The following is a 15,768-nucleotide window of genomic DNA, read 5'->3' on the forward strand; positions in this document are numbered from 1 at the left end:
AGCATGGTGGCCGACTACACTGGACACAATTTTCCCCAAGACCGATAAGAAGCCTAGCGCAGAGCAATCACACACTCTACGTAATCTTCTTCGCTGGATTCTAAAGATAGATGGACTTCGAGAATATATTTCAATCATAGATGAGGTAACCAGACAGCATTTGCAAACAGACTGGAATTGCAAACGAGTGAGCGTTTGTGATGTGACAAAGAGGTACTTGTTCACCTTGTCCAGTAATATATTCTTGGGCATCAATGATCCAGGAAAAATTGAGAGATTGGCGAAAAACATGAAGTACATAGAAGAAGGTTTTTTTTCAATGCCAATAAATTTGCCAGGAACGGCTTTGAATCGAGCCATCAAAGCGGCCAAGCTTACTAGTAAAGAACTTATGGCAACAATTAGACAAAGAAGGATTGATCTTCAAGGGCATGATTTGTCTTCAAGGAAGGATTTCATGTCAACCATGCTTCTGGCAAAAGATGAAAATGGTCAGGCATTTTGTGACGAAGACGTTGCTAGCCATTTGGCTGGCTTGTTACTGGCAAGTTTCTCAACCATGCATAGCACAATTACTAGCATCATGAAGTATCTTGCAGAGCTTCCGGATGTGTACGATTCTGTCTTTAGAGGTAAGTTTGACATTTAGTTATTCCAGTAATGTTGTATGCATTATTCCACGCTGCCTAGCTAATAGACTCTGTTTAGTCACGTATATAATTTACACTCAATTTACCATTTAGAACCCCTTGTATTTAGACATTTTCTTGATTTGAATTCACTTTCATACTAAATTAAAATCTGAAACCCGTCTTCATTAGAATGCCAGACTTTCATAATGAATCAACACCTAAGACCTATCGGCCAGTGCTCATCGGCACATGCTACCAGAAACCATGTTTAGTATAGGGTAAATTACGTATGATTCTACTGAAGTTTTGCATAATGTTAGATGAACCACCTAAAGTTTAAAAACAGCCACACAGTCCCCCTATGATTCTATGTAAAGTGAAAAAAATGGACGGAATGCATAATTAGTTATAGTGATTAGACCACACACGCTCTAAAAATGCTTGTGATAAGATTATAATATTCACTTAACCCCTATAATTTGTATAAATATCCAATTTACCCCCTGTAATTTTTGCATTTATCCACATAATCTCACTACGATTTTGTACAAGATGGTTGAGTTGTCATTTGATTTAGAATTTAAGTAAGGGCAATTTCTAGTTTACATGAAATCATAGGAGGGGAAAACATTAGGGGGATTATGTGGCAATAAATGAAACCATAGAGGGGTTATTAGTAATTTACCCTTTATTTTATTTTAATCTCAATTTGGCACTCTTTGCATAGCAGGATGGCTGCATATACTAATAAGATGATGAAATACAAAATTATAGAAGTCGAATGATGGCCATCAAACTAGACCTGACCAGCCAAGACCACCCCATTTTATGCTGGGAAATTCATAAAATTCTGGTCATCCTGCAAAATAGTTTTAAGCTGCAGAAGGAAAGGATATGCCAACATGAATATGTAGTAAAGTTATTGAACCCGCAACTGATGCTCTTTATTGATACGTCTATGTAACTTTTGGTTATTCGTGACGTCTTCTTATTCAGCATAAGCATTGTAAAATCGTATTTTGTTTTGCTAAGCATTGACGTATCAAACATTATAGCAATAAATAAAGTAGATGAGCAGGAGGAATATACACGACAAGACATTTGGCTTTCCAGTTGAAACTAATTGAAAAAAGAAAAAAGACAAACAAACATGTTTGATAGTTTCATGCTTGATAATTTCATGTTTCATGTCAAACAAACATGTTTGACAATTTCATATACTCGGTAAAGACTAGAGAGACTCTTGATTGTGTAAAGGCAATTCAATATTTGAGCCAGATGTGTTTTTTCTTTGTTTGATAGGTAACAATTAGAGGTGTCAAAATGGGTGACTTGGGCGGGTTTGGGTTGCTTAAAATGGGTAATGGATATAAGTGAATCAACTCATTTATACCCATTTAATTAGATGGGTATAAATGGGTAAGTCAAAAAATGAATTGAATAACCCAATTACCCATTTATAACCCATTTATTTTAACTTTTTGTAAACTCATTTAAATTCATTTTTGCAAACTAAGTTATTAATTTATACCGCTATTTGTACCCATTATTAGTTTTAAATATTTACTTATAATGCTCAATAAGCCTAATTACCAATTTTTTTCCATTGATACTCTATGTCGTAAAATTACATATTATTTAATAATTGAATAATAAGAATATAAAAATTTGAACTAAGTACTATAAAAGTTAATATTAAAACTTAATCCAAAAATTTTGAACCCCTAACATTTTTTTCATAGATAAATTTAAAATTTTATTTTAGAAAGATAAGAAAAGAGGTTAAAACTTATCATAAATTGGTAATGCTAAAAAATGAGCAAGTTAACAAACTATGAGAAAATAAAATAATAAGATAAACCAACAAATAATAATAATAATGAAACAAAAGTAGTTAACATCATGACAAAATGAAAAATCTGAAAAAAAAAATGGATGGGGGAAGAGAATTCTAAATAGGTTATTGGGTTTGATGGGTTATCCAATAATACCCATTTAATAAATGGGTATTATTGGGTAACCCATTTATACCCATATACAAAAATTTAAGATACCCATACCCATACCCATCTATTCATGGACGAGTATGGATAAATTTAGTTAAGTGGGTTGGTTTGCCACCTATAGTAATAATATCTTCGTACGTTCACATATATTTATGTGTCACATACTCTTCCCTTACGTTTTGTGCCTACAGAACAAAATGAAATTTTAGATGTAAAACCAAAAGGAGACCACCTTACTTGGGAGGATATACAGAAGATGAAGTACTCTTGGAGTGTTGCTAGTGAAGTCTTGAGGATATCGACGCCAGGGTTTGGCGGGTTTAGAGAGGCTATCACTGATTTCACCTATGAAGGGTTCACAGTACCAAAAGGCTCCAAGGTAAACTCGATTAATTATACCTCTTGGAGTTTGTTCCACATTCGGATCTATGTAGCACAAATTTTGATGATTACACTTTACTTCAACAGATTTTCTGGACTTTTGACGCCACACACAAGAATCCAAAATACTTTCCTGATCCTGAGAAGTTTGAGCCATCAAGGTTTCAAGGAAACGGTCCAGCACCTTATGCATTTGTGCCATTCGGGGGAGGACCACGCATGTGTCCTGGAAATGAGTATGCTCGGGTGGTGATACTTGTTTTCATGCACAATGTGGTGACAAAGTTTAGATGGGAGAAATTGATTCCGGGCGAGAATATGATATATTATCCTGCTCCCAGGCCAGCTCGAGGGCTTCCAGTCATTCTACATCCTAACAAGCCTTGAATTCTCCTATTCATTTTTGGTTCTTTGTTAATACTTAATGGAGCTACACTGCAATCTTCCTGTCCTGTAAGTCAAATAATGCAGGAAGTGTTTGGTTTATATTCCGAAATCAAAATCAGAATCATATATAAATCATTGCTATATAAAAAGTATCATGAGTTTTGCTACTTTGGAGTGTAAGTATAAGTATCATTGTGATCTTAATTTTTGTTATTCCAATTATGCCCTTATTAATTAATGACTGAAGTTTCATATTATGCTCTTTTAAATTTATTATGATGATTAAAATTCATTATATCACATCTATTAATTTCGAAGAAAATAATGGTTCAGCATTATTATTACTACATAACAAGTACCATGAATAGGCTTCTCCGAACCATTGGTCCAACCCAATGGTTAGCAAATAATTAATTTTTGCTAACCCTGCGAATTTAGGTCATCCAACTCGAGAAGAAAAATAAAAAATTGTTCACATATCTAATTAAAAATCAAACATTTTCAGTGGCATTATCCTAATTTATTTGTCATAAAAAATGAAAAAAACAAAAGAAGTAACTAGAAATATTGATATATATATATATATATTTATATAGTATGACAAGGTTGTGTTCGGTTGGTGCAACGTTTATCTTTACTGGTCTGGGTAGGGGTGGCAATTCGGGTCCAAATCAGGTTGGCGGGTCGGGTTCGGGTCAACCCGCCAGAAAATCTGTTGACCCGAACCCGACCCGCCAACCCGTGACGGGTCAGGTATGCTGACCCGAACCCGAAAATTTCAGGTTGACGGGTTGGCGGGTCGACCCGAAATGACCCGAAACTTAATTTTAATTTATTAATTTATCACTGTAATTTCTAATAAAATCAATTTCTCACAAAACTAATTACATAATCAAGTAATAAAAATTTAAATAAGTAATTCCAAACCAAATCTAAAATAAATAAAACACCGTAAAAGTGTTTTATCTCAAACAAAATATAAAATAAATTAAAACAGTATAAAAGTAAAAAATAATATAATATATTATTTGTCCAAATATAATAATTTCAACTTCACACAAATTAAATAAATTCATTTATGATTAAGTAATTAATGCCTTTGAAAAAAAGAATAACTTAGGTTAGTTAGATAAAAATATTTTTATATTTATTAAATTATTTTTAATTCGTAAACGGGTCATATCGGGTCATATCAGGTCACCACGGGTTGACCCGAAATCGACCTGTTTTCTTTTCGGGTTCATCGGGTCCAACCCGATTCTGACCCGAATTTCCAAAACCTCAACCCAAACCTATTAATTTCGTGTTAGGTTCGTATCGTGTTTTCGGATCATGTCGAAAATTGCCACCCCTAGATCTGGGTATGATGCGGTTCAAAGTCGAGTTAAATATGAATTATTGTTTGTGGCCCGTGGCACGTGACTATTTGTTGTTTAGCCTTGTTGCTTTCATTGTCCTAGATTCCTGGTCCCATGTTTTAAGACAAAGTGGTCCTGGATTGTACACGTCGTTGTAGTTAAATACTCCTATGAATTATTATTATTTGGGGTCCACGGCGTGGATACGGGGCAGGAGCGGTCGTCAGGCCGACCGCTCCTGAACGGTCTCCTCACAAGACCCAAATGTGAGGCGAGAAATATTCCACGTCAGGAAGCCTTCAACAGGTCCCAAAAACGATGTCGTTTCAAAAAAAAATGTTTAGCCAAAACGGGAACATGACGGACCAAACGGAAGAGTTTCAATTTTGAAAATCAAGTTGAAAATTTGAATCAGCCGCACAAAACAAAATCGAGGGAAGAGAGGAGGCGTCCTACTGAAAGTAGCAATTGACAGAAAAGTGTGTGGAGAGAGCTGAGGTATGGTGTTGAGTGAATAAGGAAGAAAGCAAACAGAAAAGTGGAGAGCCGCACAAAACAAAACTAAGGGAAGAGACGAAGCGTCCTGCTGAAGGTATCAAATTGACAGAAAAATGGGTGGAGCGAGCCGAGGTATGGTGTTGAGTGAATAAGGAAGAAAGCAAACAGAAAAGTAGAGAGCCGCACAAAACAAAACTGAGGGAAGAGAAGAGGCGTCTTGCTGAAGGTAGCAATTGACAGAAAAGTGGGTGGAGAGAGCTGGGGTATGATGTTGAGTGAATAAGGAAGAAAGCAAACAGTGCAGTGAGAGTGTTGTATGCATTTTGAAGCTGGGTATGAGAGTATTGTATCCATTTTGAATGTGTGTAAGGAAGGCGGCAAGGTAGAAGCAAACAGAGGAAATTCATCATCTCACGAATCCAGATTTTGTCGTGCAATTTAATAGCAGAAGCAACTGCGCTCTCCGAATTTGGTGAAACATAAAGCATATGGTTAAGACCAAGGTAACGTGACTGAATATAGTGTGTTAAATGAGTAATATGTAGTTGGTCCATGCTCATCATGCAATCTTAGTTTGTCTCTCTCCTGACCATGCAGTGTGTATAAAATGGAGGCGTAGAGTTGATTGAGGTGAAGCAGAGGAAAAGACATATATGTAAATAATAAAAGAATATACCTGGTGTTGTAAGTTAATTACATGATGTAAGAAATATATTACAATGAGTAGAAAATGTTTGTTTGGTCCTCAAAATATAGAAATAGTAGAAAATGCGCAGTTGGCTTAAGCGGTTATCATTAACGAATGACATAAGGTCCAGCAAACTAAAGAACTTAGAATCTAAATATAATCAGTAGAGTGGATGTACATACAGTTAAAATAGACTTACATCGTGTGACCAATACATTACAATCCGTATAACTTAGTATACATGGAGTTCTATTAGTACATAGATAATGTCGTTGTCTTAGAGTAAAAGTAAGGTGATGTGATTCATTAATCATATTGATAAGTATAATAATAGGATTTGGTATACTAGTAATATGTGATTCATAACACACTCTGAATGGTAATATATATTTATCTTGTCATTTATGTACATACAATTCATAAAATGTTACAAATTATGGTGTTTGATGCATAATTGGTAGGAGCAAAAGTAATGGATTGCAACAAATTGACAGAAAATAAGATCCCTGAGTTAGGAATGGAGTTCTGACAGGAGCCGAACCTGTGCAATAATAAATACCTGCTCAAATAAAATACAAATTCTGTATATAGAGATAAGCAGGGTCGAATCCACAGGGACTGGGGATAATTTAATTTCTTCTCAAGTTCCAGATATGGGGGGTTTTTGAAAATGAGAGTAACTAAATTACTTGGAATAAATTAAAATAAAAATAAAGTAACTACAACTCAAATAACTAATTATCACAATAACAATAAAAATGGATGAACTCTAGCCAAGAGACAACTTCGGAGATGGTTCACTCAATTCGATCACAGATGCAAGGATTATTCCAGTTACTATCTGATAAATTAGTTATAGTTGTCATACACGCGATAAACAACCAACTCTTCCTCAATTTGTCGATAGCCAAGGTACGACCGTTGACTATTTCTCTAATCAGGAAATAACCCTAGGTACGACCGTAGAAGTTCAATTCCCTAATTGCATGAATAATTAGAAGAGCCTAATTCTAACCAATCAACACGCTACGAGGGTCTCTTTAAGTTAGCCTGTCTATCTCCCTGACACAAACCCAATCATGCCAGTTGCCACCAGTTTAGAATAATTAAACAATTACGGATTTAACTATCCTAATTGGCTTCAGGTTATTGAATTAATCTAGAATCCGGGCCCTGGATAATCGAATAATAAAACAACCATATGAACATAAAGCAGAAGATAGACAAATACCAGTGAATAATGGAAATAAATAAAAACTAATTCGATCTCACAAATTTAGTTGAACCAAGTCCTCCGTTGTTCTTGATTAGACAAACTTAGCCACGTCTCATGAGAAAATCTTCAAGTAATTTCATTGAGGTCCAGGCCATCAAAAGAGCCAAGAAAGAAACAAAACTAAACTATGCTAAAAAGCTCTACTAAAACTCTCCCTTCAGCCTTTCTTATATAGCCAAAAGGATACATGACACAAGGCTTTCCTTTATCCCGTGGTCCCCGCACGAATTGAGAGTCCAATTCCAATTTACAAGCCTTGTACGTTTCTTTCTCATTTTAAAGTCCAAAAGGAATGATGACTCCAAATGCTCTTATCCCGTGGTCCCCGCCGAGATTGAGAGTCAAACAAACTCAAAAGAAAAGCCTGCCGAATTACTCCTTGTTTCCTAATGTTCCTAGGACTCCTTGTACCAGCCTTCTCTTCATCAGCTAAAAAGGGAAGCCATTTGTTTGATCTCTTGTGGGACACGTTGAGGGAGCTTCATAGAAGACTCCCACTTGTGAAGTAATTTGCTTCAAAAAGTCCCTGCTTTTTGTAGTTTTCTGCTCCATTCCCTGGAATTAAGTCCAGATACCAAATATGAGTAAATATCAACAATTAACACAATATTTGATACGAACAAAAGGGGAAATTAATAATAAAATTGCAAACAAATAATGCCCTATCAATTCCCCCCACACCTGAATCATGCTTGCCCTCAAGCATGAGAATAGCATTTGAATACCAAAATTTTGACAATGACTATCGCTCCAACTACCGTATTGCCAAGATATCCAGAAAAACTTACATCAAGTATCACAGGTCAGGATCAAAGAAAATTACTCCAGTTAGCTTCCCAACCCCCAACTTCTCCAATTTAAAACAAACTAATCTAAGAAAAAGGAATGGTTGTTCACATTTATCAGCAAATGGTCCAACTATTAACCAAAATCTCGACATTAAGATCACAAACCGGCAAGCTGACTTATTCACACACTAACACAATCTTTATTTCACTTTTTTTCCTTTTTGTTTTTTTTGTTTTTTTATTTTTTTGTTTTTTATTTTTTTGTTTTATTTTATTTATTTATTTTTTTTTTTGTGAATAACAAAAGACTTAATCTATAGCCATTAGAGCCTTTTGACGCGAACTCCAACATTTCACAGATGGAGGAGCCCGGTTACTCAACTCCAATCGCTACGGGACCACGCACTCATAGTAACTACTACCTTTTGACGCGAGAATCGACACTTTAGGTGAAGATCCCCGGTTACTCAATAGTAATCACTAGCGGAGTACAGTCAGCTCTGATTTACAACCATATAGCACAATAACTAAAATAGCACAAAAAATAACAGCAGCCAGCCTCAAATTTCCAAACATGGAGAACTAAAATTAATAAATGGACCAATTCACATGAAAAATGCCAACAATCATTCCCCATGCTTAGAAAAGTTAACCAAAAATAGGAAAAGTTAAGCAATTATTGATATTCACCAAAGAGATACTCCTGAACTCAACCACATCAACTTGATACCTTTTTAATAAAACTTGGCAATAGCATAATTAGAGGCAACAATCCAGCATCAAAACTTGGTAGTCATAAAAGAACTGACCACTAGAAAAAGAAAAGAAAATAAACGAAAAGGGAGATAAATATCAAACTAAAAATAAAGGAACGGCCTTTAGAAACTAAAAACAAAAATACTCGCACCCCAAACTGATCCCCCCACACCTAATTCACACATTGCCCTCAATGTGATAAACTAACAGCAAAAGGAAGGAGAAGGGTAACGGTACTTCCCTGAAATTGTCAAAACAGGAGTGGGTCGGGCGGAGTGCTACCAAATTCTGCACCATGTTATGCAACTTGCATTCGGAGTTGGACCCAGTCGTTAGCCCCTGGGGTAGGAGGAGGCTGCGAGTGTCTAGGTGTTTTAAACCTAGAAGCGGATCTTAGCCTTACCATGATCTCTAGATGTCACTCTAATCACAAGGGACTACAATTGCCAACAGATAATGGAAACAGGAATTTCAAAGTAATAACAATTTTTTTTTTGTTTAAAACCAACCCCATGAACAATAGGCACAATTCAATCACCCACAGGTTATACGAATACCTCAACACTAATAACAAATGCAATCAATGAGCCCCTGTGGTCCAAATGTAGTCAAATTCAGAATCAAGGCAGTCCAATCATGCAACAAGTGCTCCAAATAGCTTAGTAAAGGAAACCAAAATGATAAAATGCTCCTAAACAAGGCAATCAGAGGCAACTAACTTCAATAAGCAAATTAAGCGTAACAGGCACCTCTTAATTTAACCAACAGCCACAGCAAATTACCCACAACTCGACACAAATTATACAATTCAAACACAAATGGACCCAAAACCGTAACAACTGTCTCCAATTGGACAGTTAAATACCCAATTCAACCTGCTAAAATTAGCAATTGATCACAGAAATTGGCAATTCCAGCAACCACCGTTCAGGATTCGAAAAATAATTTAAGCACTAAGGATCAAGAAACTGTAAGTAACAATGCAACCAGTACCACTGGTGTACACACATGGAGGATTTAAATCAAATAGCAGCAACTCAATAAATATCAGAAAAATATCCCCACGTATGGCAGCAATTACCCCCAATTCCGTCCAAAATTTTACCCTAGAAATTGCCCAAAACAACACCTTCTTCTATCCAACCAGAAATCCAAACACAAATTCCAGAAATCTATGTTAATCGGGGAAGAAATTACAATACCTCCACCTGTCAATTTTGACAGGTGGTGATGGCGTGGCTGGACAAGCTGTGCGTGAGAGGCGGGGCTGTTGGCGTGCGTGAGTGGAGCTTCTGTGCGTGGTGGTCAAAGCTGGAGAAGAGCTGTGGCGGGGAGAGGCGCGGCAAGCCTCGGCCGCGAGCTGGCGGTGGACCGTGGGATGAGGCGCGGCTGGAGCTGGTGATGAGCTGGCTGGAGAGGGAGCTGGTGGTACCGTGCGAAGGTGGAGGGCGGAAGGGCTGATGGCAGCGCGCGAGTGGAGGGAGTTGGTGGTGTGCACGGCGCGCGGCTGGTGCTCGCGAGGTGGTGGTGGTCGTGGCCAAGGAGGAACGGCGGCACGCGGTCTGGTCGAGGAAGAGGGTGGCGCGCGGTGGAGTTGGAGATGGCGGTGGGCACGGGCGGCGGACAGAGCAAAACAGAGGAGAAGAAAGAAAGAAAAGAAAAAGAAAGAAGAAGAAAGAAAGAAAGAAGAAGGGGAAAAAAAAAAATAGCTTTTTTTTTTTTTTTTTTTTTTTTTGCACATTCAAATTTCAAAATCCGAATTGTGAGAATCAAAACTGAAGGTGTACAACGGAAAAATGTTTTAAAATTTTTTTTTTTTAGTCAAGGAACCTCTGGCTAAGGCGTGGGCACGCTCAACTGCTATAGAGTCCGCAGATCCTGAACGAGAATTTCTTTCCCTCAGGCGTGACCACCTGGCGTGGGCACGTCTAACTGCTATAGAGTCCGCAGATCCTGAACGAAAATTTCCTCCCTCAGGCGTGACCACCTGGCGTGGGCACGTCTAACTACTATGGAGTTCGCAGAACCTGAGCGAAAATTCCTTTTTCTCAGGCGTGACCACTTGGCGTGGGCACGCCTAACCGCTAATTCCCTGCCACCAAACAACAAATCACTAAATGCAACTAACACTTAACAAAAACTCCAAAAACATAAGAAAACTAAAATAAAGAGCCTTGGGTTGCCTCCCAAGCAGCGCCTTTCTTTAATGTCTTTGGCTAGACATTGCTATGCTTGTTCACGGAGGATAAAATCGTGTAGCTCGCTTCAGTGCTTCATCTTCTATGTAATCCTGATAGCCCTCGTAAATGGAGTAATTCTTGACCACCCGAGCTACGGTCTTCCATGGATTAGTAGATGGCGCCAAACAAACAAGTGATGATCTTAAATCTTCACCCACTCCTCCATCACGAGCACTTATTGGTTCGAAATATTTTGCCATCATGACTCTTAACTTATTCCTGGCATGAAATTCAAAATCGTCTGGTATAATAAAATCAATCTCACTAACAGGAATTAAAGAATAAGAGTCAGGAAAATATTGATCAAGGAATGGAGGAGATGTCACCGCATTTGGAGATTGTTCACTGGATTCATTCACTTGAACCATTTGATGTTGGGGTCTCAATTTTTGCTCTTCAACTTTCTTTTCAACTGCATCTTTAGATTCTTCTTCTTGAGATTCTTGCAGTACCATGTCATTTGTCAGAATAACTGCACTCTCATCTTCCTCATGGTCGATAATAGTCGGTGAGGGCAATTCTTCATAAACTGGAGAAATCAATTTGCTCGTTTTAAATGCCCGTTCACGCCTTGCTTCTTCCATCCCTTTATTCATCCTTTGTGTCTCCTGTTGAAGTTGGTGTACCCCCTGTTGAATTTGATATATGTTAGTAGCTATTAATTCAACCATTTCTTCAAGAGACATACCTGACATGGATGACTGTTCTTGAGACTCATACTGCTGAAAACTCATTGGCTGCTGAAAATTCATTGGCCCTGTTGTATAATCATAACTGGAGTTATCCCACCATCCTTGATCATACCCGTTTGGATTAGAGTTATACCACGTTTGAGACCAGGGTGAAAAATCTCCATAATTATTGAGTGGGACACTCAGATTATCTTGATATTCGGGGCACATACCAGTTGAATGATCCCTGGCATAACAAATTTTACAGGTTGCAGCAGCCATTCTTTTCTAATAGAGTTTACGGCCTCTGCATGTGCGAACTTAGCAAAAAAACTAGTCTCATCGCCTTCCTCGGAAACAAAATCCATTATATCACCAAAATACGGAGTGTTAGAGGCCATAAACTATATATATAAAAAAATAAAAAAAATAAATAAATAAATAAATAAAAACAAGGTGAACTCAAAAAGAAACAAATTAATCTGACACCAGTCCCCGGCAACGGCGCCAAAAATTGACAGGAGCCGAACCTGTGCAATAATAAATACCTGCTCAAATAAAATACAAATTCTGTATATAGCGGTAAGCAGGGTCGAATCCACAGGGACTGGGGATAATTTAATTTCTTCTCAAGTTCCAGATATGGGGGGTTTTTGAAAATGAGAGTAACTAAATTACTTGGAATAAATTAAAATAAAATAAAGTAACTACAACTCAAATAACTAATTATCACAATAACAATAAAAATGGATGAACTCTAGCCAAGAGACAACTTCGGAGATGGTTCACTTAATTCGATCACAGATGCAAGGATTATTCCAGTTACTATCTGATAAATTAGTTATAGTTGTCATACACGCGATAAACAACCAACTCTTCCTCAATTTGTCGATAGCCAAGGTACGACCGTTGACTATTTCTCTAATCAGGAAATAACCCTAGGTACGACCGTAGAAGTTCAATTCCCTAATTGCATGAATAATTAGAAGAGCCTAATTCTAACCAATCAACACGCTACGAGGGTCTCTTTAAGTTAGCCTGTCTATCTCCCTGACACAAACCCAATCATGCCAGTTGCCACCAGTTTAGAATAATTAAACAATTACGGATTTAACTATCCTAATTGGCTTCAGGTTATTGAATTAATCTAGAATCCGGGCCCTGGATAATCGAATAATAAAACAACCATATGAACATAAAGCAGAAGATAGACAAATACCAGTGAATAATGGAAATAAATAAAAACTAATTCGATCTCACAAATTTAGTTGAACCAAGTCCTCCGTTGTTCTTGATTAGACAAACTTAGCCACGTCTCATGAGAAAATCTTCAAGTAATTTCATTGAGGTCCAGGCCATCAAAAGAGCCAAGAAAGAAACAAAACTAAACTATGCTAAAAAGCTCTACTAAAACTCTCCCTTCAGCCTTTCTTATATAGCCAAAAGGATACATGACACAAGGCTTTCCTTTATCCCGTGGTCCCCGCACGAATTGAGAGTCCAATTCCAATTTACAAGCCTTGTACGTTTCTTTCTCATTTTAAAGTCCAAAAGGAATGATGACTCCAAATGCTCTTATCCCGTGGTCCCCGCCGAGATTGAGAGTCAAACAAACTCAAAAGAAAAGCCTGCCGAATTACTCCTTGTTTCCTAATGTTCCTAGGACTCCTTGTACCAGCCTTCTCTTCATCAGCTAAAAAGGGAAGCCATTTGTTTGATCTCTTGTGGGACACGTTGAGGGAGCTTCATAGAAGACTCCCACTTGTGAAGTAATTTGCTTCAAAAAGTCCCTGCTTTTTGTAGTTTTCTGCTCCATTCCCTGGAATTAAGTCCAGATACCAAATATGAGTAAATATCAACAATTAACACAATATTTGATACGAACAAAAGGGGAAATTAATAATAAAATTGCAAACAAATAATGCCCTATCAAGTTCAACAGTGAAAAGGATGCCTACAAGTTTTACAATAAATATGCCTTTAAAATGAGTTTTAGTATACGCAAAGATTATCTGAATAAAGACAAAGACGGCGTGATCACGTCTAGGAGATATAGTTGCTGCAAGAAAGGTGTGAAGCGTAAATACAAAGGTGATGTGATGCCAAAAAGGACACGAGCGCAGACGAAAACAGATTGTGGAGCTAAAATAGTTATCGTGTTGCTTAAAGGGACAATGAAGTACCGTGTGCATGACCCTGTCTTAGAGCATAACCATGAGCTGCACATTGCTCAATGTTCGCATATGATGCCATCACAAAGAAAAGTGAGTGAGGCTCAAGGATTCCAAGTTGAAATAAGTGAGGATACTGGGTTTTCATTAAAACAGAGCCACGAGTTTATGGGAAAGGAGGCAGGTTTTGGATGAGTAATATGGGATATACACGGGATGGTAAATATTTATGCTACAATAATGTTATCGTTATACAGTTAACTAATCCATAAGTACCATTCACTATAAAATAACATTATTGTCGTGTCAATAATACAAGTCTCAGAATCGGAGCCGACATCGGTTTCATTTTATGAACACATGTTTATGGGATACCGTTCATCAACTGACTCAGTTTCGGTTAGTATAAAATGGGCATGACTTTAACTTTTATTTGGATGTTTCTTACAGCACAATTAGTTATGATGATGTTACATTGTGTGATGATTTTGTTACAGCTAACATCCCTCCTGATATTCCCTTTTTGTCTGTTTTATACAATTATTTGGTCCACACAAAACTCGTAGATGTATTCGATGACCCAGTCAGTGAATGGCCCTCCAAACGTTGTTGCTCCCGAAATCAAGGAAAGTCCAATGATATACATACATTTAGTAGATAAAAAAAAAATTCTTTTTCGTATCGTAGAGCTATTTTTTCTTTAATTGTAATGGTGGGCATCTGAACGCTGTCAAAGCATGCATATTTTGTAGTTAACATATAATGATTTAATGACATATTATTTTGTATTATTCGAAAGTCCACCGATTGGCTAATCAGGGGCCTTATGGAAGTATCTCTATAGAATGAATGCACCCCAAATTTTCTATATTTTCTAACCATAACTCCGTTAGAGATATCTTAATGGTTTGAAATATCATTTTTGTTATAATGTCTAGTCCAATTTAGCATTGTAACTGAGCAATATAGGCATTACTAATGAGTTGTTGACAGTTGAATAATTATATTGTACAATGTAGGCGGAGTGTGTGGCAATTTCAACACACTGTGATAATGATGCATATCATGTATTTTCATCATCATCCCAGGTGACAAGCCTTTATCATTACCCCACATATTTATGGTATCTTGTTAATTGAATACTTTGACAGCGTATATCATTAACCGTATGTTTCATTAACAGTATTGGCTGATTTGTCATCGTTACGCATTTTAGGAAAGAAATAATACCCAGGGATTGCGACTAACTGTTGACGTCAACTCCCCTCAGTTGCAGGTTGATGAATGATGTGTATCTATAATTTTTATGAATACAAAACAATTGGTTGTTCCAAACAATTGAATTCGTTGCTCTCCGTCCCCCAAGTTCACCTCATTTACTGACGTTCGTATTTGTCCAGAGAAGATATTGCTCAGTTTCGATTGGTTTCGTATTGTAAGCTTATTTTAATGTACAATCTCTCAATGAATTATGCTTGTTGACTGTAACTCTAAAACTACTTAAAACATTAGGTGTCTAGCACCAGATTTTTCAAACATGAAGGTGTCTGGCACTAGATTTGCTGTATTTATGGACGAACATTTACTAAATGTAGCCATGTCGTCCCTACCGGGGAATGCCGTATATGTACGTTACAAGAAATTAATAAACTGTTACAACTTAGTGATTTGCTTGTACAGGCACCTTGTTATGTTTGTCTATGTTAAAACTTAGACATGTGGTTTACAATTGTATTAACGATGAATATTACAGATAGTATTTGATAGGTTGCATTTTAGTGGGTATTTTGGGCATTATTGCATAATTAATTGACTGAATATTTTCGTTAATTGGGTGGATTCTACTGATATTTTGTTTTGGTGCTAATTGCAGGAATGGTTGCTGAAAAGCGCTTAAATTCAACTTTTAGAAGATT

The 15,768-nt window shown here is 37.1% G+C and overlaps 1 protein-coding gene across 1 annotated transcript; it reads left to right on the forward strand.

Moving 5' to 3' along the window:
* Positions 1 to 333: 333 nt before the first annotated feature.
* Positions 334 to 3,484, forward strand: LOC113775356 (dammarenediol 12-hydroxylase-like). The gene is made up of 3 exons (XM_027320196.1): positions 334 to 632; positions 2,830 to 3,017; positions 3,107 to 3,484. Exons 1-3 carry the CDS (start codon positions 392 to 394, stop codon positions 3,404 to 3,406), a joined length of 729 nt encoding a protein of 242 aa, XP_027175997.1. The 5' UTR covers positions 334 to 391; the 3' UTR covers positions 3,407 to 3,484.
* Positions 3,485 to 15,768: the final 12,284 nt, after the last annotated feature.

The sequence above is a fragment of the Coffea eugenioides genome, chromosome 6 (assembly GCF_003713205.1).
Source record: "Coffea eugenioides isolate CCC68of chromosome 6, Ceug_1.0, whole genome shotgun sequence".
Classification (NCBI taxonomy): Eukaryota; Viridiplantae; Streptophyta; class Magnoliopsida; order Gentianales; family Rubiaceae; genus Coffea; species Coffea eugenioides.